Source organism: Phyllobates terribilis, unplaced genomic scaffold (assembly GCF_046119375.1).
Source record: "Phyllobates terribilis strain yellow unplaced genomic scaffold, ASM4611937v1 Scaffold_3__8_contigs__length_932513732, whole genome shotgun sequence".
Lineage (NCBI taxonomy): Eukaryota > Metazoa > Chordata > Amphibia > Anura > Dendrobatidae > Phyllobates > Phyllobates terribilis.
In genome coordinates this window covers 204859835-204887374 of record NW_027362763.1, presented here as the reverse complement: position 1 = coordinate 204887374, position 27540 = coordinate 204859835, and the positions used below count along the sequence as shown (strand labels likewise).

Below are 27540 nucleotides of genomic sequence, written 5' to 3'. Positions count from 1 at the left end.
AAAGTCTGGTTCGCTTCTAACCTGCTGTCTTCATTTTCAGCTTGCTGAATTCTAACTCATTTACTGTCATTCGAGACGATGCCTTTGTTGGTCTCTTTCACCTTGAATACCTGTAAGTGCTCCACTTAATGTCATATTTTTGATTCTGTTCTTCATCTTTTGGCATGTGCAATTGTATGAGCAAGTATTCATATGAATTTATGACCTACTTAAACCTTCGAGGACCTTAAATTTTATTCAATCAAATTTTTTTCCAGTTTAAAACTATGAGACATATATGTGCCTTGGTCCTCAAAGGGTTTTTAAAGGGGCTGCAAACATAAATACGAAAAAAATAATTCAATTAGTGCTTTTTGTGTTCATTTAATTTTTATTTGAAGTCCATTTTTTTTATATACCTTGAAATTAAGCCCTACCCCATGGAATGAAGCCCTACCTACACGACATCTGAGAGCTACATGGATCCCGCTTGTGAGGTGCCTGTCCATCACTACTATTCAGTTTTAGGGTCCACTCACTAAGCCATATATTCTCTCATGCAAGAGAATAGGGCCAATTATGCTAATGACACTCGGCTCAAACTCTGTCAGAGCTTCAACTGAGTGTGATCCGATTCTCTCGCAGCACAGATATGGAGAAGATGGAGAACTTACTTTCTCCATCTTCTCCATAGTCTCTGTGAGTGTTCATCGGACTGCACTTGGATGACATCCGAGTGCAGTCTAATGTTTTACGTGCACCCATAGACTTGTATGGGTGCACATGGTCCGAATATCGAATGAGATTATTTTCTCATGCCAATAATCGCAGATCTGCACTGTCCCATAGTATAACATAAGGCCGAGTCCTATCCGATAAAACATCACATAGCATTCGGCCTTGTTATACGACAGTGTGAGCGAGCCCTTAGAGTCAAGGAATATTTACATGCAGATGATGATATTACTCTCCAAGTGTATATTTTTTTAGGCGAGTTCATAGTAAATGCTTTGCCTTTTTGACATGTGATCAACTAAAGAACAAGAAAGATTTAGGACCTCCCCTATAGAGAAACGGAAAATAGTTTGGAGGACTTGCATGTCCTTTTTTATTTATTATGAGAAAATCATAAAAGATCCCATTTTTTAACCATGCTGTGACTTTCTGCTGAGGGAGAGGGAGAGAGCTGCCCTATTCAGAGTCTGTAATAAGACCTGCTGACAAAAGTGTTGAAGATACAGTCTAATGTGAATTAACAATAAAAAAAAGTTAATTTCACAAATGGCTTGTATTTTTTTTAATACAAACTTTTTTGTGTTTACAGCTCCTTTAAAGGGAATCTGTCATCAGGTTTTAGCCACCTAATCTGAGAGCAGCATAATGTAGGGTTAGAGGCACTGATTCCAGTAATGTGTCACTTACTGGGCTGCTTAGTGTTGTTTTGATAAAATCATTGATTTGTCAGAAGGTAATTATCACTAGATGACTAGTAAGTTCTGTAGGACCCCTCCCCCATCACTGATCAGTAGATTTCTGTGTACACTGAGCATGGGCAGAAAGCTGCCAATCAGTGGTGTGGGTGGGGCTATACAGAGCGCAGCATTCAGAGAGCTGCTAGATCTGCAGCAGATGAAACGGTGATTTTCTCAAAATGACAACAAGCAGCTGAAAAAGTGACACATCGCTGGAATCAGGGTATCTGCCCCAATATTGTGCTGCTCTCAGATGAGGCAGCACAATTAATATTGTGCCAAATTAATTTCCCGTGAACTATCACATGATCTATCACAGGGGATCATGTGACATGTCACGTGATAAATCAGGTGTGTGGGGGGGGGCCCGCGCCTTCTAAACTGCCCGGGGCCCTTGCTACTCTTAATCCACCCTTGGTTGTTATTGAAGTGCTAATGTTTGATTGTTGTGATGTGGCCTTTGTAAAATGTGTTTCCCTGAAACATGCAATGTGGACCTTTTTTATCTAGATGGTGAAAAACTTGTGCACATTTCTCAGGTGCCTTTAGGTCTTCAACACTAACAGAGATGAGGGTTAGGTTGGCCATTGAGATAAGTAGGATGCATCCAGTGAGTGATGGGAGTTCACAGGCTCAGAGTTGGTTCCAGACCCTTCTCGGTAGTGATGGGGCAAAGTAGAAAAGAAAACACAGAAATAATAGAAAGAAAAACAGAAAAGTATTACAAAAGAAAGAATACGTAAATTAAAAATGGCATGAATAGGGATATTGCACTGGAATATCAGTATATATTAATGGACTGGTGAGACACCATTTGTATTTCACAAAGGACCAATACCTTCAGGGCATTGGACCTTTAAGAGGAAAGACAGATGATTGGCAGGCAAAGTATAGGCATACTAAAATAGGCATAGTCTTGCGAGAAGACTATCAAAGGGTAAACGTAACACATTACAAATGTGCAGTGTAAACCAGGAATAAAACAGGGGTTATACAAATGGCATGACCAAACAGAAGAGGAAGATCTGTGGGAAGGTCCAGATGTTAGTAGAGCACATGAAGGTCATTGTATTCAATCAAAACAGGCAGACTCGATTTGCCAATAGATCTGGAGTGGTGACCTTTTCAGGGAGACAATAAATATGCAGGTTATTATGCATGTTTCTGTTATCAAGATCATTGAAGTGTTGTTGAAAGACAAAGATTTGGGTTGCGTTTTCTTGTAATCAGGCTAGTAAGGCTGGCACATTCTATCATGGATTGAGGCGATTGGTCTAGTGAGTCCATCTAATCTACCAAAAAGCGATGAAAGATCTGCATGGAATTGTGCAAATTCTGACTTACACTCTTCCACAATTTATTTAGCATGAAGTGACATGTCTGACTGGGTCCGTAGCTCGTATAATCGGCCTGTCGCCTCGCTGGAGTATGAGTAACCCATACATGAAAGGTCCGGGAAGAGTAATATCGAAGCATTGTGCTGGTCTGACTGGAGATCCAGTTGTGCTCTATTTAAATTCTAGGGTGCAGCTATGTGCTGGAATGCTATTAATGTCCATTGGGCAGAGTTGGTTATATGAAGAAACCATGAGCTAGAAGGGAAAGGAGTTATATAGGTTGCAAAAAAACACATGGGTCCACCAGTTATACATTCTCTATCGCTAGGTCATTTATAACCCACAATGCCATTTGTTCTGAGAAAACACTGAGCGTTTTTTATATGCTACTATAGTATCTGCCATTACGATCTCTTGCGGTAGAGCATTTCAGAGTCTGCTCTAACTGTAAAGAGCCCATTCCTATTCAGCTTTCCTCCACACGTGTTTATAAAAGCTATCCCAAGAGGATCCAGTTGACCTATGTGGAGAGTGAACAGATAAGTTGTCTGATTCTGTTATGGAGGAGAGAATAAGTGGATTATATGGTCTGAGGGAGAGGGGAAAATGGATGAGGCCTGCTTGTGCTGAGTGCTGCATGTGGTGAGGTATAGGACATTTGCAATGCCTGTTAACTGTATAACATGCCCCAGAAACTGTTATCTGGGGGATGGATCATGTTGACCACTGGTGTGTGAGACTCGCTGTGGTAGCGAGGTGTCAGAATACCTGGTGGAGCGGTGATCTGACAAGCCCCTTCCCTAAGTGGGCTGTACTCAACTGCAGAGCTGCGAGGACAGAAGTCAAAGTAGCTTCCTCAAAATGGCGGTGGCCAAAGAGGCCAGGGAAGTATAGCTGAGCAATCATATTGTAGAGGAATCACTTGGCAACCTGTCGGGGTCTTGAGAAGCAGTGGTTCAGCCAACGTAGATGCCAATATTACCGTGGAGGACCCAGGGCGTTTGGCTGATTTAAACCTGATCTACTTAGTTGTTTTGGTCATGATAAAGGTTGAATTTCTTGCTCCTAGTTGCACAGGCACTATAGAAAGTACACACTCAATCGCAACTCCACCCTCCCTCCAAATGCCACTTTCAATGACAACTGAAGTCTCAGAATTATTCAACCCTCTGAATAGACTCCCTAACTGCACACATTCACATATCATCACATATCAGGCGTTGTCTCATGTACACCTGAGGCAACAAATCAATGGCTTCAGTAGTTGCATCAGGTATGTGGTTTGATTGCACATTTCCCATATTTCTAAATCAAGAGAGTGGTCCAAACATTTTAAGATAGATTGTTGCCTTGCACATAAAAGGAAAACAATACAAAAAGGTAGAAAAGACATTGAATGTTCCTAAAGACACAGCTGGAAGCAGAGTTCACCGATTCCAATTTAAATGAAAACCCTCTACTGACACAAAAGCACAAGAAAATTCAGCTCCAATATGCTCAAAACCAAAGAAATAAGCCACAAAAGTTGCTAGGTGGAGCGATAAAACATAACTGGAACTTTTCAAAGTTCTTTGGTTTTACAGACATTATTATTATTAATTATACCCATCTATGAGGATGGGAATAACCATTTTAAGGCTACATTTGCATGAGTATTTATTGAGTTATTGAAGCTGCAGATGTTCTGCAGCATTTCGGTAAATTAGGTTATTTGCATTTTTTTATATGCATTTTTATCTACATTTTTGATGCATGTTTTCTCTTGTTGGCATGTCATGTTTTAACCCCTTCACTTCCAGGCAATTTTCTGTTTTTATCTTCCCTTCTTTCAAGAGCCATATTTTTTTATTTTTCTGTCAAAATAGCCATATGAGGGCTTGTTTTTTGCGGGACGAGTTATACTTTTTAATGACATCATTCAATCTACCACATAGTGTACTGGAAAAAAATTCCAAGTGCAGTGAAAAAAAAAAGTGCAATTCCTAAATTGTTTTTTTTATTTACCATATTCACTATATGGTAAAACTGACCTGCCAATATAATTGTCCAGGTCAGTAGGAGTACGCAGATACCAAACATTTATAGGTGTTTTTTTTTTTATTTAAGTGGTGATGTACAATAAAAGTTATATTGTGGTACCGTGTTAGCCAGGAAAATCGATGTAAATATTTTTATGCCCAGAAATGACAAAAGTATTCTCGGAGTGATACCTTTATTGGCTAACAAGAAAAAATATATATGCAAGTTTTCAGAGCACAGAGGCTCCTTCTTCAGACCGGTTTACAAATGAATTGATAAGACAAAGGCACAACATTTAAGAGATATTACAGCAGGACATTTGCTCATGAGGTGTAAGGGGGATGCCTCCTATGATAAGCCAAGGAAATCAAATTAGTGTCAGGAATTCTGTTACCTTCTACAGTTTGACCACTAGTGGCCGCTATTGTTCACTTTAATAATTCTGCTGCAGTTTCACTCCTTACCACTGGAGGTTGCTGTTGTGTTCTACAATTGCTCTTTTCCAAGATGGCGGATTCTGAATCTATGGAATCCATCTTGTTTCCTGTTTGGACCTATTTAAAGTCGCATGGATCTCTCACTCATTGCTTGAGTATTGTGTCTATCTGTTAGCCTAGTTTCAGTCTACAGCTCCTGAACATTATACCCAGTCTGTTCTAATTTATCTAAAGATTGTGCTCTACAACTCCTTGCTATCTCCAATAACTTCTGCTACCGCTTGCTGTTCTTGCTTGTGCTCCTTCAGCCACTGGTTTCCAGCAGTACTACCCAGTATCGTAACAGCTAGACACAATTCTCAATCAATGAGTAAGAGATCCATGTGGCTTTAAGTAGGCCCAAACAAGATGGATTCCATAGATTCAGAATCTGCCATCTTGGAAAAGGGGCATTATAGAACACAACAGCAGTCTCCAGTGGTAAGGAGTGAAACTGCAGCACAATTATTAAAGTGAACAATAGCAGCCACTAGTGGTCAAACTGTAGAAGGCAACAGAATTCTTGACAAATGGAGAGGCTGTGGGAATGTTTAGTTATTGTTAATCCATCTGGTGGAGGTGTGTATTGTGTCCATGTAGTGAGTCACAAATCCAAGTGTTAAATGGAGTCCTATTGTCAAGGTGTTGAACATTCTGATCAGTTTGAATTCCCAATTATTTCTCTCTTCTTTCTCTCTTAAAATGACCTTTTAGTATTAAGACTTTTAGATCTGTCATACAGTGTCCAGGTGCAGAGAAATGTTATCTCACAGGAATGTCCAGTGCATTCCTGATTGTGTGTCTGTGTAAATTCATTCTTGTTTGTAGTTTTTGCATGATTTCTCCAGTATAGACACCTTCTGGGCACCTTGTACCATGTACACCACATTGGATGATGTACATGAAAAGAAATCCATGATTTTATAGTCCTGATTCGTGTTGGGTATGTGTATTGCCAAGTATTTTAGCAATAAGGTTCGGATACGGCTTTAAAGAAGGCAACCACTTGTAATATAACACAATTTTATTTATAATAGTTAATTTTAAAGATAAAATACAGAATCAAAGGAATAGTATGATATTGCGTACACTTTTGTATATTAAAGGTTACTAAGGCTAAATACTTATAAAGGTTACATATTTACTATTGGATAGAAGAAAAAGATTTCCCTAGTAGCATATACATCATCTGTCCGGAAACTTCAGCTGGAGAAGCGCTCAGCGATGGCCAGAGAATGCATCCTAGGTCCCCTACACTTTGAAGAGCGTCCTCTTCAAAGGTCCACAATGCTTCTGCCATAACTGAATTCTTCAACAGCTTTATACTTTAGAAAAACGCTTACACAACCTAATATTACGTGAGCATGAAAGTTCATAGGTTGTTGTCCAACATTCTAATCCCGTGACAGTGGCCAGCTATCACAGATGAGCAATACCGGACAAGACCTGTTCACGGATCATTCTTCTTCTTCATAATGTTTACATATAAGAGTAAATCCTACACAAGGTTACAAATCAGAACAAGGTTTTCTTCCCAGACAGTATATTGTGTTAAGAAGCTATGTATCAGTGAGATACATTCACAGATAAAATACACCTTAACACAGAATATATAATCAGAATATTGATTAATGGTTGGATACATCATAATGAGTTTAAGATAGCCACTTATATTTTTGGTACTACAATAAGCTTCTCCATCTTAAGCCATATGCCTGTAGTCATATTTACAATTTTGTGTAATCGTCTGTTTCTAGTTCTGCATCGCCTGACAAACACAGCGCATACAAAAGGCTAATTCCCTTCAGTAATAAAGATTAAACCTCAGACTTAGCAAACTTAGGCTAATGCTTTAGTATGTCTGGACTAATGACCCCCAGTCTATTTGAGGTAAGACACCTACAAATGCTGATGTCTGGTTTATATTTCAATATGAATTTGAAATATAAAATAGCCATTTTTCATGTTCATACTACAGTATGTGGACTATATTTGCTGGTAAGATGTGCTGGCCATTTTCACTATGCTTCTGTTTCTAACTCTCTTTTTGGCATGTGCACTTGTGGCACCCCAGGGGGTCTAGTTGCCACAGTGGTAGAAATACCATGTCTGAGAGCGAGCATGGGTTTTCCTGGTCAGGAGCACTATTGCATGCAACGCCTCCTGCCCCAATCCAGGGAGGGGAGGAACCTGCCCTTTATAAACTGGATCTGGGGCGGGGTTAGGGAGTAGTTCCAGAGAGCAGAGCAGAGCAGCAAGGAGCTCTGTAGGAGACAGGAGCTGAAAGCCAGGGACTGGAGCTAGCAGAGCTCGTCCTGGCCGAAGACGCAGAGAACCGGACACCGGAGTCCGAGGCTGTGAGGATATCCACATCCAGCAGCAGAAACCACCTGGCAGGGGATTTTCAGGTCCTCTGGCCATAGAAAGCCCGGAGGCTCAGTCACACGCAAGGGAGCGGCACCGCCATCGAGGAGTGGAAGGTACCAAAGGCCCCAAGTCACCAGCCATACGGGTGAGCACCACACGGTACACTCAGGGACGTGGGCTACTACATGACTACAGCAGGGTAGCCAGGAAGAGTGCAGTCAGACGGGAAGGCCTACACCTCCACCTGGCCAGAGGGACTCTTGTTCGCTCACAGACTGACCAGGCCTCTAATGTTAGCCAGTACTCCCAGGAGGGCCTTCTTCATTACCAACAGTAAAGACCCTGAACTGCACTGCACGGACTCTGAGTCATATCTGCTGCGCCCATGCACCACAACCCTCACCATCTACACACGCTGCCCTGAGGCTATACTCCTCCCGTGGGGAGTTATACTACCCTCTGCTGCGCTCACAACATCAGCCTCAGCGGTCTGCCCCGTAGAGGCGGTTCTCAGTGATCGCAATCCACAGGTGGCGTAGTCGGACATTTAAACATTAAAAACCAAATAAACAGATCCGCCACTGGTTTGACCACCCTGAGCCACGGGACCGGGTCGCCGCCACGGAGACTACAACCCCTAGCATTACACAGAGACCCGGCTCCGGGTATTCCCCCACACACGGCCCAGGGGTCGCGTCAACTTTGGCGTAGTCGGCAGGATTTCGTGCCTGAAGAAAGACTGTGATACTTACCGTGGTGAAGTTTCCCGCCATCCGCAGCCATTTTCCCACCATTGGGCGCCATTTTTGGGACGCCGCACAGGAAGAAGAGGGGCGTGGACGCCAAAAGCACGCGAGAGCTGAAGCCCCGTCTTACGTACTGACGCTGCGCCAAGTCCTGGAAGGAGCCCAGCGGACGCCGACGTCACCAGCGCGCGACACAAGGTCCTCGACCCCGACGATCTCCTGCGGAGCCGCGGCCTATGGAGAAGAAGCAACGGGAGTAGGCCACGGTTAACTAGGGGGGAGGAAGACACCAGGAATGGAGGGAGCTTCCACAGCCAGCGCGGCTGCTGCCGCAGTGATGCCGGTCACGATGCCGTATATCCCCGGAGCGGCATGATTACCCCAGTACTCAGGGGAGTCGCATACCCTGAGCGACTATAAAGAAAGACTGAATAGCCTATTCAAAATATACCCCCTGTCCGAGGAACAAAAAGTGAGCATCCTGATAGGCCAGTTAATCGGAGCAGCCCAAAGAGAAGTGAAGTCCTGGTCAGCCAGGGAAAAGGGGACTGTAAAGGAAATACTGGCCCGTCTAAAGGACACTTTTGATACCCGCACCTCAGCAGAGATCAAACTAAAATTTTATGGATGCAAACAGCAGGCACAAGACAGTATACGGGACTATGCTTTGAATTTGCAGGAGGCCCTGAGAGCCATTAAGCAGGAAGACCCTGACAGCGTGCGGAATGAGGATAATCTGTTGACTGAACAGTTCATTGAGGGTCCACAGTCCAGCGCCCACCGAACCCAGTTGCGTGTAATGGCCTTGCAGAACCCTGACTTGGACTTTGCGCAGTTTAAAGACAGGGCCATCCGGGTGCTCCGAGAACCGGCACCAGGTGGCGCTGTAACCTACAGGCGCCCTGCTATCACCTATCACCAGGAGGCGGCGCCCTTGTCTGCAGAGCCTGTGGGAGCTGATGCACAGGCTTTGGACAAAGCCCCGGCTGCAGACCTGCACCATCAGGTCCAAGAGCTGACCAAAAGCGTTGCCGCTTTAACCAGAACTGTGCAGTCTTTACAGGTGTCCCCCCCCCAGGAAAGATCCAGCTGGCTTCCAGTTGGCTTCCAGTCTGGAGGACGTCCCTTGGCGCCGACAGAGGAGGATCCCATCGTCCAGAGGAAGGCCCAGCGACCGCTACGACCAGAACGAACAACCCATCTGCCGCCGCTGCAACCAACCAGGACATATGGCAAGGTACTGTCATTTAAACGGGCCCAAGCTGGGGCAGAGGGCCGACCCCCAGGCATAAGACCATCAGGCCCATCCAGCTGGCGTGATAAGTACATAGGGGGACGACCGGTCTTGCCTGTGGTGCTGGATGGCATCCCTATGAGTGCACTACTGGACACCGGGTCACAGGTAACCACCATCCCCTATGTTCTCTTTAAGCGGTACTGGAATGACTCGGATATTACCCGCTACCCAGATGACAATTTGAGCATCATCGCAAGCAATGGTCAGCCCGTGCCGCAGGTGGGATTCAAGGAGGTGACCATAAAAATTGGTAAAGTTGAACTGCCAGCGCAAGGACTGATTATTGTGGACATTGACCGTCGTGAAAGCCACCCTAAGATAACCTTGGGTACTAATGTTATTGAAAATTGTCTTGCAGAGATAATTGTCATATTACAGCAGGTTGCGATGAACGCCAGCTCCAGCCAGCAGCCTGTGCTACAAAAAGAGATCAGAGCCCTGATGAAAAGGCAACAGGTAGAACTGTCTGGTGGTGAGATTGGTAGTGTTAGGATGAGTGACCCGTTCCCTACCGCCATGCCCCCAAAAAGTGAGATGATATTCTGGTGCCGGACTGCAATCGGGTTAAGAGGAAGGGACTACCAAGCCATGGTAGAACCCGTCTACTCAGACAGTAGGCCCACCATTTTGACAGCACGGGGGGTGGTCGATGTACGCCATGGGAGGGTACCCGTCCGCATCCTAAACAATGGGGAAAGAGAAGTATACTTGCCCCGGTATGCCACTCTAGCCAAATTGTTCACCGTTAACCAAAACTCTGTAAAGGCCGTGGAACCCTTGCCTCCATCTCAACCAGAGGAGGGTAACGGCTCCAAGAAACAAATGGAGGACTGGTGTCAGAAGTTGCATATGGGCACTGACTCTACTCCCTCACACCAAAAACAGGGAGTCTACCGGGTGGTGCAGGAGTACGAAAGAGTCTTTAGCAAACACCCGCTAGACTTTGGGCAAGTAAAGGGGGTAGAACATCACATCCCCACAGGAGACCATCCACCCATAAAGGAAAGATACCGACCTGTACCCCCTGCACACTATCAGAATGCCAAGGGAATGTTGCGAGAAATGAAGGAGGCTGGGGTAAACAGGGACAGCTGTAGCCCCTGGGCAGCTCCACTAGTTCTTGTGAAAAAGAAAGATGGCACTGTGAGAATGTGTGTAGATTACAGAAAGGTCAACCGTATCACACACAAAGATGAGTACCCATTACCTAGGATAGAGGAATCTTTAGCTGCATTAAAGTCTGCTAACTTCTTCTCCACTTTGGATCTTACTAGCGGATACTGGCAGGTTCCTGTAGTAGAGGCAGACAAGGAGAAGACCGCGTTCACCACCCAGATGGGTCTCAGCGAATTCAACTGTATGCCGTTCGGGCTCTGCAACGCACCAGGAACCTTCCAGCGGTTGATGGATTGCCGCCTGGGGAACAGGAATTTCGAGACGGTCCTGCTATACCTGGACGATGTCATAGTGTATTCCAAAACATATGAGGACCATCTGAAACACCTGGCAGAGGTGTTTGATGCCCTGGCAGGCTACGGCCTAAAGGTGAAACCCTCCAAGTGTCATCTACTGAAACCAAAGGTACAGTACCTGGGATACGTGGTGAGTGCTGACGGAGTAGCTCCAGACCCTGATAAGATCACAGTGATTAAGGACTGGCCAAGACCCTCCAGCATAAAGGAAGTGCGGCAGTTCCTCGGGTTGGTAGGCTACTACCGAAAGTTCATCCCCGGGTTCACCAAAATGGCAGCCCCTATGCAAGACCTCCTGTTAGGTCAATCAAAGACCAAGAATCAGAAGCCTCCCTTCAGGTGGGACAAGCTGGAAGAGGAGTCTTTCCGCCAGCTGAAGATGGCCCTCATGGGGGATGAGATCCTGGCTTACCCTGATTACGGCCAGCCTTTCATCCTCCACACAGACGCCAGTAACGTGGGGCTGGGAGCCGTACTATCCCAGATCCAGCAAGGCAGAGAGCGGGTAATTGCTTACGCCAGCCGAAAGCTACGGCCCACAGAGAGAAACCCTGAGAATTATAGCTCCTTCAAGCTAGAGTTCCTGGCGGTGGTGTGGGCAGTGATGGAACGTTTTAAAGATTACCTTGCCTCTGCCAAGTTCACTGTGTACACGGACAACAACCCGTTGACACACCTGGACACTGCAAGACTTGGAGCATAGATGGATGGCCCGGCTGTCCAACTATGAGTTTACCATCAAATACCGGGCGGGATGCACAAATGCCAACGCAGACGCCCTGTCCAGGATGCTGAACTTGACGGACGGAGGGGAAGATCCAGAAGAACTGGAAGAGATTGAACTCCCTGCGTTCCACCGTCATGGGATTGCCCAGTGTTCCCACTGTGTAAGGGACAAGCACTCTGCCATGTTCAATCCCTTACCCCAAAACAGCTGGGCAGAGACGCAAGACAGTGACCCAGCCGTCCGCCTGGTAAAAGAGATGCTGACACAGGCTGATGCCCGCCTTGACCCAGACGCTCTGGAAGAAACAGCTGTGGAAGGAGAAGAGTAAACTGTTTCTCTACAAGGGGAAGCTGTGCCGGAGAATTGTCAACTCCCGGACACATGAGTTGACCTGGCAGGTAGTGGTCCCGAGACGAGACGCGGCTATGGTCCTGGAGGCATACCACGACGGAGCAGGGCACTTTGGATGGAAGAAGTTGGAGTTCCTGTTGCGTGAATGGTTCTTCTGGGTAGGCATGAGATTTGCCATTGAGAGATGGTGCAGAGACTGCGGCCCGTGCAACCTGAGAAGAAAGGACCGTGCCAGCCAGAAGACTCCCCTGCAGCCCATCATCACCAAGCAGCCACTGGAACTGGTAGCCCTGGACCATGTGAAGCTGGCTCCAAGTAGGTCCGGGTACGTCTACGCCCTCACCATCGTAGACCACTATTCCCGGTTCCTGGTGGTGGTCCCTGTCAAGGACTTAACAGCTCAGACAGCAGCTAGAGCCTTCCAGCAGCACTTCTGCTGTCCACACGGGTACCCGGAGCAAGTGCTGACTGACCAAGGTCCAGCCTTCGAAGCGGAGGTCTTCCAGGAGTTCTGCAACCTGTATGGCTGCAAGAAGATAAGGACAACACCCTATCACCCCCAAACCAACGGATTGTGCGAGAAGATGAACCAGGTGGTGATAGAATTGCTGAAAACGTTGCCCCTGGAAGAACGCAGTCTGTGGCCTGAAAAACTGCCTGATCTGGTGGACTTGTATAACCACATCCCAGTAAATTCCACCAACTGCACCCCAGCTTACCTAATGAGAGCAAGACCTGGTAAGCTGCCTATTGACCTGGATATGGGAGTCCTGACACCCGAGGACACCTCGTCAGAGGCAGACTGGGATACAGAACGGCAGCAGCAGTACCGCAAAGTGCAGGAGAGTGTTGAGAGAAGTCTGTCTCAAGCAAGAGAAAGGCAAGAGAGGACTTACAACCAGCATGCTCCTGCTGCTCCCCTGGCACCTGGAGAGCAGGTCTTGAAGAGGAAGAGGCGGCTCCATAAGTTGGATAACCAGTGGGAGAAAGACCCGTACACAGTACTGCCCTCAAGCCATGAGAATCCGAAAGTATGCATTATCAGTAAGGATGGAGAGACCACAGCCACTGTCTCCAGAGACCACCTGAAGAAGTGTCCCGAGCAGCTGCAAAACACTGATGAAGACCAAGATAGCCCTCAACCCGCAGAGGAAAGGGAAGAAATAGTCAGTACAGTACTCGGAGAATTTCCCCGGTCCTGGACACAAATTAACAACGCTATTGTGGTACCCGTCCTTACCTTTCTCCAGCCAGCCCCTCAAGGGCCTACAGAAGAGCAAGTAGTGTTGGGAGAGCAACCGGCCCCGGAGGCAGAAGATTCCATACCAGCAGCCCAGGAGAATCAACCCTCTGCTAGTAGTGAGCCTGCCGTGCCCATGGTAAGCCAAAGAGTACGCAGAAAGCTGCCCAACCTACCCATAACATCTCCAAACACCTGTAGTGCCGTCACTAGCGAGCCCACTACACAAGGGGTGGAAACAGGGGACCCAGAAAGAACACCACCAGATAGTGTGTTACGTAGGTCCACCAGGAGCACTAGAGGTCAGAAGCCCGCTCGCTGGAGAATCTAAAAGAAAAAAATGATATATACCTGTATATTGCAAATGTTGAAATGTTTTATGTTTGTTGCATGAATAATAATTATGTTTCTCAAGTTACCCGACAGGGTCTATGGACTGACAGGTTATGGACAATGAATAACCGGAACTGTACCTTGTAAATAGTTGCACCTGTTAAGTGCCCCTTTTGTGCCAGACCACAGAACAAAAACCCGTGGAGGTGGCTGAAGACGTGGTCCAACGCCGGATCATCGATGCCCTGTAGCCACCCCAGGGCCTACGTGGAGGGTTTGGGACGGGTCCCTCAAAATACATCTTGGGTGACGTGGACACCTGGTTACGGAAGCGCCGTGACCTATAAAGACTGAACTCCTTGTACATTTGTTGTTGTGTTATTGCTTATACCCTGTTATGTATGTTTTCATAATATGTGTTTAGTCCCGGAGTACTAAAATTTACCAGGGGGGAATGTGGCACCCCAGGGGGTCTGGTTGCCACAGTGGTAGAAATACCATGTCTGAGAATGAGCATGGGTTTTCCTGGTCAGGAGCACGATTGCATGCAACGCCTCCTGCCCCAGTCCAGGGAGGGGAGGAACCTGCCCTTTATAAACTGGATCTGGGGCGGGGTTAGGGAGTAGTTCCAGAGAGCAGAGCAGCAAGGAGCTCTGTAGGAGACAGGAGCTGAAGGCCAGGGACTGGAGCTAGCAGAGCTCGTCCTGGCCGAAGACGCAGAGAACCGGACACCGGAGTCCGAGGCTGTGAGGATATCCACATCCAGCAGCAGAAACCACCTGGCAGGGGATTTCAGGTCCTCTGGCCATAGAAAGCCCGGAGGCTCAGTCACACGCAAGGGACCGGCACCGCCATCGAGGATTGGAAGGTACCAAAGGCCCCAAGTCACCAGCCATACGGGTGAGCACCACACGGTACACTCAGGGACATGGGCTACTACACGACTACAGCAGGGTAGCCAGGAAGAGTGCAGTCAGACGGGAAGGCCTACACCTCCACCTGGCCAGGGGGACTCTTGTTCGCTCACAGACTGACCAGGTCTCTAATGTTAGCCAGTACTCCCGGCAGGGCCTTCTTCATTACCAACAGTAAAGACCCTGAACAGCACTGCACGGACTCTGAGTCATTTCTCCTGCGCCCATGCACCACAACCCTCACAATCTGCACACGCTGCCCTGACGCTATACTCCTCCCGTGGGGAGTTATACTACCCTCTGCTGCGCTCACAACATCAGCCTCAGCGGTCTGCCCCGCAGCGGCGGTTCTCAGTGATCACAATCCACGGGTGGCGTAGTCGGACATTTAAACATTAAAAACCAAATAAACAGATCCGCCACTGGTTTGACCACCCTGAGCCACGGGACCGGGTCGCCGCCACGGAGACTACAACCCCTAGCATTACACAGAGACCAGGCTCCGGGTATTCCCCCACACACGGCCCAGGGGGCGCATCACACTCCCTCCCCCCATCAGCCTCAGGTGATTTTAAGTAGTTAGCTGGTTCAGTCCTGACCCATAAATTGTAGGCTTGTATTTCAGCCCAAGAGAGGTGACAGAAGGACAAGGACCCAACAATGAAGGACGCCTTGACGCTGGCTGTTGGGCACACATATATTGGCCAATCTATGCACTAAGTACCATCCTTTACTGTAATTTTTATTATTAATATTACAGAATTTAAAAAAAAATATATTTAATGTGTACATTTTGTAGCGCTTTCTTATGTTTCTCTAGCAGCAATGCAGTTTCAATGTCTTACAGCAATTACTCTTAGCGTTTTAGGAGGCAACTTTGACCTTTCCTTTTTTTAAAATAAATTCCCTAAGATAGCGGGCTGGTTGTAGGAGAGAAGTGGTAGTTCTGGGAATATTCCTTTCAGTCTGTGGTCACTGTGGAATATGGGTTAGAGATCAGCACCAATTTTCCTTAGGATGCTCAAGTGGGGGTTGTATGTGACCACATGAGGCACCCTGGTGTTGTCCTCCCTCTGTCTGTAATCCAGGAGGCTGCTTCTTGTACTGGGCATAAAAGTATTTACATTTATTTAAGTGGTGTAAGAAACAATTTTTGCTTTTGTTGCCATTTTTCCGAGACCCGTATCATTTTTATTTTTTGGGATATGGGGCTATGTGAGGTCTTATATTTTGCGCCCTGACCTGATGTTTTTATTGATACCATTTTGAGGTAGATACAATGTTTTGATCGCCTCTTATTATGTTTTATTGCAATGTTGCGGAGTTTAATTTTTTTTCATTATGCCGTTTTCCGATCTAATTTATTTTATATTTTGATAGATCGGACATTTCTGAATACAGCGATACCAAATAAGTATTTTTTTTTCTTGTTTTATTTTCAATGGGGAAAAAGGGGGGTGATTTGAACATTTTTTTCCATATTTAAAAATTTTTTTTTTTTTTTTTAAACTTTTCACTGTATTTAATAGTTCTAATAGCTAATGCACTGCTATGTTTAGCACAAGCTATGTATAATAGAAATTACGATCCCCTATGAAAGCCGGCCAGCGAGCACAGGAGGATCGTAGTGACAGGCACGGGGGTCATCAGCAGACCCCAGTCTGTCATGACAAACTAGTGGCGCCACGGTGCTGCGTTTTTGATGCAGTGAAAATACACAGTGTCAAAAACTTACCAAAAACTTATAGTGGAAACTTAACCCTACAGAGCTAATTTGCAATCCCTGATAGAACATGGATTGATAGTTTGTCAGCCTTCAAGATCAGTTTGACTTGTTTGATGCTTGTTTTGTTTTTTTCACCCTGAAAAAATATATATTTACATTTCAGAGAATGAAATGTGGATGATAGGAGTAGGACTGCAAGATCAGACTCCACTTTTTGTTAGCCATTGGGGCATATAAAAGTAGTAAAAGATTATATTGTTGGTGATAGGTTTTGACGACTAACCTCCAGTGTTATTTACGCTGCATAAAAGCATTGATAACCATGTGTGTGTGTGAGGCAGCGTGATAAAATGTAATCTCCAAAACCATATGAATGAATAGAAAAGTGAAGTTGACAAGTTTAACACTGATTTTATGACAGGGACCCTGTACTCCTAAATATTAAAAGAGGAATTGGAGTACTGTAGCTTTAACTTGTTTATGGTAACCTCCATATAACAAATATAACACATGTACATATCTCACATCTGTAAACGACAAATGTAACATACTATTCACCCAGCTTTTATACAGTGCACTCGTACAATTTTATACCTGTCCCATATAAAAAATATGGTTAATTTTCCCTTAAAGAATAGTTAGCGTTTGGACAGTGTACATAGCATTAACCCCTTCAGGACCCAGCCTATTTTGACCCTAAAGACCTTGGCATTTTTGTCAATTCTGACCAGTGTCCCTTTACGAAGTAAAAACTCTGGAACACTTCAACGGATCCTAGCGATTCTGAGACTGTTTTTTCGTGACATATTGCGTTTCATGTTAGTATTAAATTTAGGTCGATAATATTTGCGTTTATTTGTGAAAAAATCAAAAATATGGGAAAAATTTTGAAAATTTTGCAATTTTCAAATTTTAAATTTTTATTCTGCTAAACTAGAGAGTGATGTGACACAAAATAGTTAATAAATAACATTTCCCACATGTCTACTTTACATCAGCACAATTTTTGAAAAAAAAAAAAATTTTGGTAGGAAGTTAACAGGGTTCAAAGTTCATCAGCAAATTTTCTTTTTTCCAGCAAAATTTGCAAAGCCATTTTTTTTAGTGACCACATCACATTTGAAGTCCCTTTGAGGGGTGTACATGACAGAAAACACCCAAAAGTGACACCATTCCAAAAACTGCACCCCTCAAGCTACTCAAAACTACATTCAAGAAGATTATTAACCCTTCAGGTGCATCACAGGAACTAAAGCCACATGGAAGAAAAAAATGAACATTTTTATTTTTCTAACAAAAATTTTCTTTTAGCCTAAATTTTTTAATTTTCACATGGGTAACAGGATAAAATGCATCCTAAAATTTGTTGGTCAATTTCTCCTGAGTACACTGATACCTCATATGTGGTCATAAACCACTGTTTGGGCACACGGCAGGGCTCAGAAGGGAAGGAGCGCCATTTTACTTTTTGAATGGAAAATTAGCTCCAAAAGTCAAATTGCGCTCCTTCTCTTCTGAGCCCTGCCATGCGCCCAAACAGTGGTTTATGACCACATATGAGGTATCAGTGTACTCAGGAGAAATTGACCAACACATTTTAGGATGCATTTTATCCTGTTACCCATGTGAAAATTAAAAAATTTAGGCTAAAAGAAAATTTTTGTGAAAAAAAAAGTACTTTTTTGTTTTCACAGATCATTTTGTGAAGCACCTGGGGGTTCCAAGTGCTCACTATGCATCTAGATAGGTGCCTTGGGGGGGTCTAGTTTCCAAAATGGGGTCACTTGTGGGGGAGCTCCACTTTTTAGGCACATTAGGGGCTCTCCAAACGCAACATGGTGTCCGCTAACAATTTGAGCCGATTTTCCATTCAATTTGTTTGCGGACACCATGTCCCGTTTGGAGAGCCGCTGTGTGCCCAAACATTGGAGCTCACCTACAAGTGACCCCATTTTGGAAACTATACCCCCCAAGGCACCTATCTAGATGCATAGTGAGCACTTGGAACCCCCAGATCCTTCACAAATTAATCCGTAAAAATCAAAAAAGTGTTTTTTTTTCCACTTTTTCATTTTTATGAATCAATTTGTGAAGCACCTGGGGGTTCCAAGTGCTCACTATGCATCTAGATAGGTGCCTTGGGGGGTCTAGTTTCCAAAATGGGGTCACTTGTGGGGGAGCTCCAATGTTTGGGCACACAGCGGCTCTCCAAAAGCAACATGGTGTCCGCTAACAAATTGTCGGCTCAAATTGTTAGAAGACACCATGTTGCGTTTGGAGAGCCGCTGCGTGCCCAAACATTGGAGCTCCCCCACAAGTGACCCCATTTTGGAAACTAGACCCCCCAAGGCACCTATCTAGATGCATAGTGAGCACTTGGGACCCCCAGGTCCTTAGGAAATTAATCCGTAAAAATAAAAAAGTGTTTTTTTTTTTCACTTTTTCATTTTTATCAATCAATTTGTGAAGCACCTGGGGGTTCCAAGTGCTCACTATGCATCTATATAGGTGCCTTGGGGGGTCTAGTTTCCAAAATGGGGTCACTTATTGGTGAGCTCCAATGTTTGGGCACACAGGGACTCTCCAAACGCAAAGGGTTCCAATTTGTTAGCGGACACCATTGTGTAGTGCATGTCAGGTTGGTGTGCGGTGTGGTATATTGTAGTGCATACACCACACACACACACACACACACACACACACAATCTCATACACTACAACACACACACACCAACCTGACATAGCCTCCTCAGCTGAGTACGCCCTAGACTGGGATGAGCGGGACGGGCGGGACATTTTGTGTGCTTTGTGCGTGTGTAAAAAAAAAAAAAAATCAAAACTTTATTATAGTGTGAGTGTACGTGTGTGTGCTTGGTGTAACCTTCTGCAGTCACGTGTGGGGCCGGTCAGGCGTAGGGGGCGGTCAGGGGTAGGGGGCGGTCAGGAGTAGGGGGCGGTCAGGCGTAGGGGGCGGTCAGGCGTAGGGGGGGGTCAGGCGTAGGGGGCGGTCAGGCATAGGGGGGGTCAGGCGTAGGGGGCGGTCAGGCGTAGGGGGCGGTCAGACGTAGGGGGCGGTCAGACGTAGGGGGCGGTCAGACGTAGGAGGGGGCTGAGGAGATGGAGGAGCCAGAAGCAGCAGCAAGGGGGTGATCACTGGGGCAGGAGCCGGCAGCAGCAAGGGGGGGGTAGGAGGCCGGCAGCATCGGGGGGTGATTACTGGGGCAGAAAGGGGAGCAGGAGCTGGCAGGAGCAGGGGGCTGATTACTGGGTTTTCGGGGGGGGGGGGGGTGATCACTGGGAACAGGGGGGGGGGTGAACACTGGGGGAGGAGGTGATTATTGGGAGGTGGGGGGTGATATCACTGGGACTGGGGGATGGTGGGTTTGATCACAGGAGCAGGGCATTTACACTGAGCCTGCTGCTGCTGTGATCACTGTCAGAAGGAGAGCAGCAGCCGGTGGATGAAGACGTGGGAGAGGGAGCGGAGGTCGGGGTGCAGGTATGAAAGTGGAGGGGGGGTGGAGAGGGGGGCGGGGGGGGTCGCGCGGGGGGGGGGGTCAGGGGGAGTGGCGGCAATACTTACCGCTGATCAGCGGTGGCGGCGGCAGACGCGATCCACAGGGTCCACAGCAGGGGGTCCGCAGCAGGGGGTCCGCAGCAGACGATCTAGGGTTGGGAAGGTGCTGGGAGGTTTCAGCCATCCCTCCATATCTGATTGGGGCTAGTATCCATGTGACGCTAGCCCCCCAATCAGATCTGGGGGGAGGGGGGGAACAGAGGTGACACTCCCCCCAGCCAATGGCTGATGCTGTAAGCATCAGGCAATGCCCAGATTTAAATATTACACCAATTTTCATTGGTGAAATATTTAATTCATACCGATTGGCAGTTTCACTAAAAGTGAAAATGAAACAGCCAATCGGAGGGGTCCCAGGCACGGGGGGGTTAATCCACCCCCCGGGGGGGTCGACTTCAGGATGTCCAGTTGCAGTAGCAACTGTGACACCTGAGCGACCCCGCTCGCAGGCGCTGCAGGGGCTCTTTCCCTCCATGTCACAGACGCTGTGACATGGGTCGGGAACGAACTGTTTTCCATGTCACAAACGGTGTGACACGGGTCGGGAAGGGGTTAAAATAGAGGGTTTCAGCATGTAACAAGTATTAATCAGTATGTAAGCTGTGATGCGGTGGGAATAAAAGAGGTAATTTAACCTTTCACGCCAGAGCCCGTTTTCGCCTTCGTGACCAGGCCTATTTTTTCAATTCGGACCACTATCACTTTATGAGGTAATACAAAAGTGGTCAAATTGTTGGTACCCCTCGTTTAATGAAAGAAAAACCCACAATGCTCAGAAATAACTTGAATCTGACAGAAATGATGGTACTCTTAACTTAATATTTTGTTGAACAACCTTTTGAGGCAATCACTGCAATCAAACGATTCCTGTATCTGTCAATGAGACTTCTGCACCTCTCGACAGGTAATTTGGCCCACTCCTCATGAGCAAATTGCTCCAGTTGTCTCGTGTTTGAAGGTTGCCTTTTCCGGACGACATGTTTCAGCTCTTTCCAAAGATGCTCAATAGGATTTAGGTCAGGGCTCGTAGAAGGCCCCTTGAGAATAGTCCAATGTTTTCCTCTTAGCCATTCTTGGGTGTTTTAGCTCATTATCAAGTTGCAAGACCCATTACCTGCGACTGAGACCAAGCTTTCTGACAGTCGGCATCGCATTTCTCTCTAGAATCCCTTGATAGTCTTGAGATTTCATTGTACCCTGCACAGATTCAAGACACCCTGTGCCAGATGCAGCAAAGCAACCCCAGAACATAGCAGAGCCTCCTCCATGTTTCACAGCAGGGACAGTGTTCTTTTCTTGATATGCTTCATTTTTCCATCTGTGAACATAGAGCCGATGTGCCTTCCATTTTTGTCTCATCTGTTCATAGGTCATTCTCCCAGAAGCTTTGAGGCTTGTCAACATGTAGTTTGGCAAATTCCAGTCTGGCTTTTTTATGTTTTTTTTTCAACAATGTTGTTCTCCTTGGTCGTCTTCCATGAAGTCCAATTTGGATCAAACAACGACAGGATGGTGCGATCTGACACTGATGTTACTTGAGCTTGAAGTTCACCTTTAATCTCTTTAGAAGTTATCCTGGGCTGTTTTGTTACCATTTGTATTATCCGTCTCTTTGACTTGTCATCAATTTTCCTCCTGCGGCCACGTCCAGGGAGGTTGGCTACCGTCCCATGGATCTTAAATTTCTGAATAATATGTGCAACTGTAGTCACAGGAACATCAAGCTGCTTGGAGATGATTTTAAAACCTTTACCTTTAACATGCTGGTGTATAATTTTCTTTCTAATCTCCTGAGACAACTCTTTCCTTTGCTTCCTCTGGTCCATGTTGAGTGTGGTACATACCATATCACCAAACAACACAGTGAGTATCTGTAGCCCTATACACAGGCCCACTGACTGATTACAAGATTGTAGACACCTGTGATGCTAATTAGTGGACACAACTTGATTTAACATGTCCCTTTTGTCACATTATTTTCAGGGGTACCATCATTTCTGTCCAGGCCTATTTCATGAGTTTAATTTTTTTTTTTTAATTCTGTGGAAGCAGGGGTGAAAAGCAATGTCTGACTTTCATTTGTTCATTTTCATAGATTTTTAATTTATTATTACTTTTGTCAGATTCAAGTTATTTCTGTGACCATTGTGGGTTTTTCTTTCATTAACTAAGGGGTACCAACAATTTTGACCACGTGTGTAGCTCTGGACCGCTTCAACGGATCCCACTGATTCTGAGAATGTTTTTTCGTGACATATTGTACTTCATGATAGTGGTAAAATTTCTTCTATATGACTTGCGTTTATTTGTGAAAAAAATGGAAATTTGGCAAAAATTTTGAAAGTTTTGCAATTTTCATGCCCTTAAATCAAAGAGATATGTCACACAAAATAGTTAATAAATAACATTTCCCGCATGTTGCTTTACATCAGCACAATTTTGGAACCCAAATTTTATTTTGTTAGGAAGTTATAGGGGTTAAAAGTTGACCAGCGATTTCTCATTTTTCCAACAAAATTTACAAAACCATTTTTTTAGGGACCACATCTTATTTGAAGTGACTTTGAGGTGCCTTTATGACAGAAAATACCCAAAAGTGAACACCATTCTAAAAACTTCACCCCTCAAGGAGCTCAAAACCATATTCAAGAAGTTTATTAACCCTTTAGGTGCCTCACGGGAATTTTTGGAAGGCGATAGAAAACAATGAACATTTAACTTTTTTTCACAAAAGTGTTACTTTAGACCCCAATTTTTTTTTATTTTCACAAGGGTAACAGGAAAAATGGACTACACAATTTGTAGTGCAATTTCTCTTGAGCACGCAGATACCCCATATGTGAGGGAAAACCACTGTTTGGGCGCACGGCAGGGTTCGGAAGGGGAAGACACCATGTTGCGTTTGGGGAGCCCCCGATGTCCCTAAACAGTGGAAACCCCCCACAAGTGACACCATTTTGGAAACAAGACCACTTAGGGAACTTATCTAGATGTGTGGTGAGCACCTTGAACCTACAGATGCTTTACAGAAGTTCAGAATATTGAGCAGTAAAAATAAAATTTTCACTTTTTTCCCACAAAAATGTTTTTTATCCCCCAATTTTGCATTATCATAAGGCTAACAGGAAAAATTGCACCATGAAATTTGTTGTGCAATTTCTCCTGAGTACGCCGATAACCCATATGTGGTGGAAAATTACTGCTTTGGCACACGGCAGAGCTTGGAAGAGAAAGGAGCGCTATGTTGGCTGGAATAGGTTGCAGACACCATGTCACATTTGAAGAGTCGCTGACATGCCGAAACAGCAGAAACCCCAACAAGTGACCCCATTTTGTAAACTACACCTCTCAAGGAATTCATCTAGGGAAGTAGTGAGTATTTTTTAATTTTTAAATTTATACCATTGGGCAGTGAAGAAAAAATAATTATATTTTTACCACAAAAAAATTGTTTTAGCCTCAGATTTTATATTTTCACACAAGGCAATGGGTAAAAATGGTGCCGAAATGTGTCACACAATTTCTTCTAAACGTGGCAATACCCCATAAGTGGCTGTACAGTATCGCTTAGCCATACGGTGAGACCCGGGTAGGACGGAGTGCTATTTGACTCTTGGAGAACAAATCATTGTAGAATAGTTTGCAGACTCCATATACACAGCCCCTAAGTGCTAGGAGAGCAGAATCCCCCCCCTCAAGGGACGCCATTTTGAAAATTATACCTCTTTGGGAATTTACCTAGAGGTGTAGTGCCGATTTTGACTCAATGGGTCTTTTCCAGAAACAAGCAGAAGTGGATGTTGCGGAGTGAAAATTTCAAACTGCTGTTGAAGTGACCAATACGTTGTAGTGACCAGTACGTTGTGCCCAGCTCATGCTTCTGGAGACATGCACCTGGAAATTAGGCAAGCTCTCATCGCTACAGGAATGCCAAACATGTGGACCCTAAATGTAGTTTAGGCACATTGTGGGGCTCAGAAGAGAAGGAGGCATTTGGATTTGGGAACACAAAATTTTCTGAATTTCTTTTGGGGGGCAAGGGCCATTTCGTTTTTCCAGAGCCTTTGTGTTACCAGTAACTTGGAAGACCCTTATATTTTTAACAGATGACGGACCTGAGTGGGGACTTGCTTTTTTTGAGGACCGAGTTGAAGCTTTTATTGGGAGCATTTTACATAACGTTTATCCGGCGCTCTAGGCTGAGCACTTACATCGGGGTTTCCATCTAAATCTCCAAGTGATGCAATTCAGATGAAACCCCCGCGGGATCCATTCACTATAATGAGGCAGCAGAGTTACTCTGGACTCCGTCTGGCCTCTGTTTAGCGGTGTCCTTTTTTTCAGAAGTGCACAAAACTGTGGCCAACCGCACTTTTATGCACGCCTAAAAAAAATTGACACTGTGGGGTCACAGGCCAGACGGCATCCACGGTGCCTCCATCTGTCTCATTGCAGGGAATCTTCCACCAGGGGTTCCGTCTGAATCACGTATTTCAGAGATTTACACGGAAACCCAGTGTAAGCGGTCAGGGCAGAGCGCAGGATGTGTGCTGAGCCTTACTGCGATCTTTGGGAGACATAATAAATCAGCAGCAGGTGAAGAATAGGTTTTATTTACTTTTTACGCTGTTCCTCGTATGGTATAATTGATTATTCTTGGTGCGATTACAGCGATACCAGATTTATATCAGGTTTTTATGATTGACAGCTGTCACACACTAAAAGACGCTTTTAGTTTTGCAAAATCTGTTTTTTGCATCGCCATATTTTGAGAGCTATAATTTTTCCATATTTCGGCCGACAGTCATGTAAGGGCTTGTTTTTTGCGGGACGAGTTGACGTTTTTATTGGTACCCTTTTTGGGTACGTGACATTTTTTTGATCGCTTTCTATTACGTTTTTTAGGAGGTAAAATGAACAAAAACCAGCAATTCAGAATTTTTTTTTTGAGGTTTTTTTTTTATGCCGTTCTGGGTGTGGTAAAATTGATAAGACGACTTTATTTTTCGGGTCAGTATGTTTTTTTATGTTTTGGCGCTTTTAGACAATAAAACTATTTTATAGAAAAAAACATTTTGCGTCGCTTTATTCTGAGAGGTATAACTTTTATTTTTCGGCTGATGGAGCTGTATGGCAGCTTTTTTTTTGTGGGACAAGATGACGTTTTCAGCGGTACCATTTTTATTTCCATTTGGCTTTTTGATCGCATTTTATTCCACTTTTTGTTTGGCAATATGATGAAAAAGCATAGTTTTTTGCTCAGTTTTTTATTTTTATGGTGTGCACAGAAGGGGTTAATTAGTGTGACAGTTTTATAGATCGGGTTGTTCCAGACGCGACAATACCAAATATGTGTACTTTTTTTGTTTTTGCATAAATATACAGATTTATTGGTTTAATATTTTTTTGATTTTAGGATTTCTTCTTTTTTTTTTTTTTTTTTTTTTTAACAGTATGAAAACATTTTTAGACTTTTTTTTTACATTTTTACTTAGTCCCTGTATGGGACTTCAATTTTTATTTTTCTAAGCACTGTTCTCATGCAATGCAATAGACATGTATTGCATTGCATAAGAGCTGACAGTTTTACACTGTCAGTATCTCCTGCTAGACTCAGCTGCTGGCTGAGCCTAGCAGGACACCGTGCATGGCAGACCCGGAGGTGGTCATGTGACCTCCGGCTGCCATGACAAAGCCAGGTCCCATCTGGCATCACTGGGGCCGTCGGAAAGGTAAGTGGACAACCCCCTCTCCTCTCACTATCTTCTAAATGCCGTGATCGCTAATGGATCGCGGCATCTAGAAGATAACAAAGGGTTAACATAATTGGGACCTGATCCAATCAGGTCCCGATGATGTCCCCTGTCAGAGCTACTGCTCTGCACCGCACCCACAGTGCTTTCAGAACCCTGGTGGTCCTGAGCACTGCGGGACCACCGACCGTTTATAAACGTAGGCGCTGCACAGAGCCCAGGCAGCGCCGACGTTTATATACAGTGGGGGGTTGGGAAGCGGTTAAAGAAATGAACGATGTGAAGCATTTAGTGAGCTGTACCCCGAGACAGGGCTGTGGAGTCGGAGTCATGGAAATTGAAGAGTCGGGGGTTTGGCTTAACGACTCCATCACACATCACACCTCAACATGATCGTTGTGGTGTGATGAACATATGACCGCACCCATATCTTGGGGACACGGCAGGTAGGTAGGAGGGCTCCAGTCCTGCGGCATGGACTACTGATGTGGCCATTTGACCATCGATTTGGTCATCTCCATTTATTTTTTTGGTTATTCGTTTGTTGGCAGCATACATATACCTTGCTGCTATGATAGATTCCATCCATTTCTGTCTAGTCGCTGTTTGATCTTTTGCTGAAAACTTGGGTAATCTAACATTACACTTAACGATGCCAATGAATAAATTCTAATATGGAAACATTCTTGAATGGAATAAGCTGTAAAATCTTCTATCCTCTGATCCCTACATGTCTAGCTGAGGACTTGATGAGGTGGTTGGGCTCATCTTACCGGATGTCCATTGCAGACAGCATAGATGACACCAGCCAGATCCCCTACACTTTCCCAAACTACCTGTTACATCAGCACCAGAATGGGATATAGCTGGGGGTCTACTGGGAAACATAGAACACTTCCTTTCCTAACTTTTGACAAAACAAGATTGCGGAAGATGACATTTTTGCTTTTTAAAACGTTACTATCACTTTAATTGGATCTTTTTTTTTTAAAAATAAAGTCGGCTGGAGAAACTTTTAATAACATTGAAATAAATATTGAAGTCACGGGATGGCTACATCCATTTATGTAGGCGACTGCTATACTGAAAGTTAGTAACAAGCGCTGCCCTCATGACGGGCTAAATCCGAACCATCGAATACTTTCAGCCGCTCAGTATATTGTGATCTGGTCATAAGACCATGCAAGGCGTAAGCTGAAGACAATGGAGAAATTTCAAACATCCACAAAAAAAACAAAAACATTTGTCACTGAAGGCAATTAAAGGCTTTTTATGGAATTCTTCATCCCAGTAAACTTAGAAGAAGTATATTCTGTGTGATGGTATCAAATGAGAAATGTCTGCTCAGCCAAAAATCCTGATCTTAGTGATAGAGTATTCCACATCTTCACAGACGGCCAGACTTCCTTCTCTTATCTTTGCTCATGGAATGTAACAAAACTGACTCCATACAACGCACTCAACCTTAGCCGCATCTGGGCGTCCTGGCGTTAGGCACTGTCTTACGATACAGGGCTTTGTATATAGGACAGTTCTTATATCCAGCAATGTTTGTAGTTTCTTATGAATAAGAAAGAAGCAGCAGTCTCCTTACTGTGGAATATTACGCTTTTCCTTTTTATCTGTCACGTTGTCTTTTATTTTCTTCAAAAAGATAAAATTTCAAATTCTTCATCTTCTGAGTCAAAGAATCTGTCAAGGCGGTCTGCATCTGAGGAATCTAACACAAGCAGGATTCAGTATTTTTTGAAGCG

General features: G+C 44.9%; 1 protein-coding gene and 1 long non-coding RNA gene across 3 annotated transcripts in view; one reads left to right on the top strand and one right to left on the bottom strand.

Annotated features, from left to right (window-relative positions):
* The window catches only part of LOC141259085 (uncharacterized), a 55050-nt gene that overhangs the window by 3530 nt on the left and 23980 nt on the right, over positions 1-27540 (top strand). The window contains exon 2 of the long non-coding RNA XR_012318370.1: positions 41-112. This is a non-coding gene — a long non-coding RNA (uncharacterized lncRNA). The remainder of the gene's footprint in view (positions 1-40; positions 113-27540) is intronic.
* ATG4B (autophagy related 4B cysteine peptidase) overlaps positions 25497-27540 on the bottom strand; it is a 30559-nt gene continuing 28515 nt past the window's right edge. For both annotated transcript variants that reach the window (XM_073674566.1, XM_073674565.1), the window contains one exon: positions 25497-27506. In XM_073674566.1, the coding sequence (XP_073530667.1) occupies positions 27433-27506 (74 nt within the window). In that variant the 3' untranslated portion in view covers positions 25497-27432. The remainder of the gene's footprint in view (positions 27507-27540) is intronic.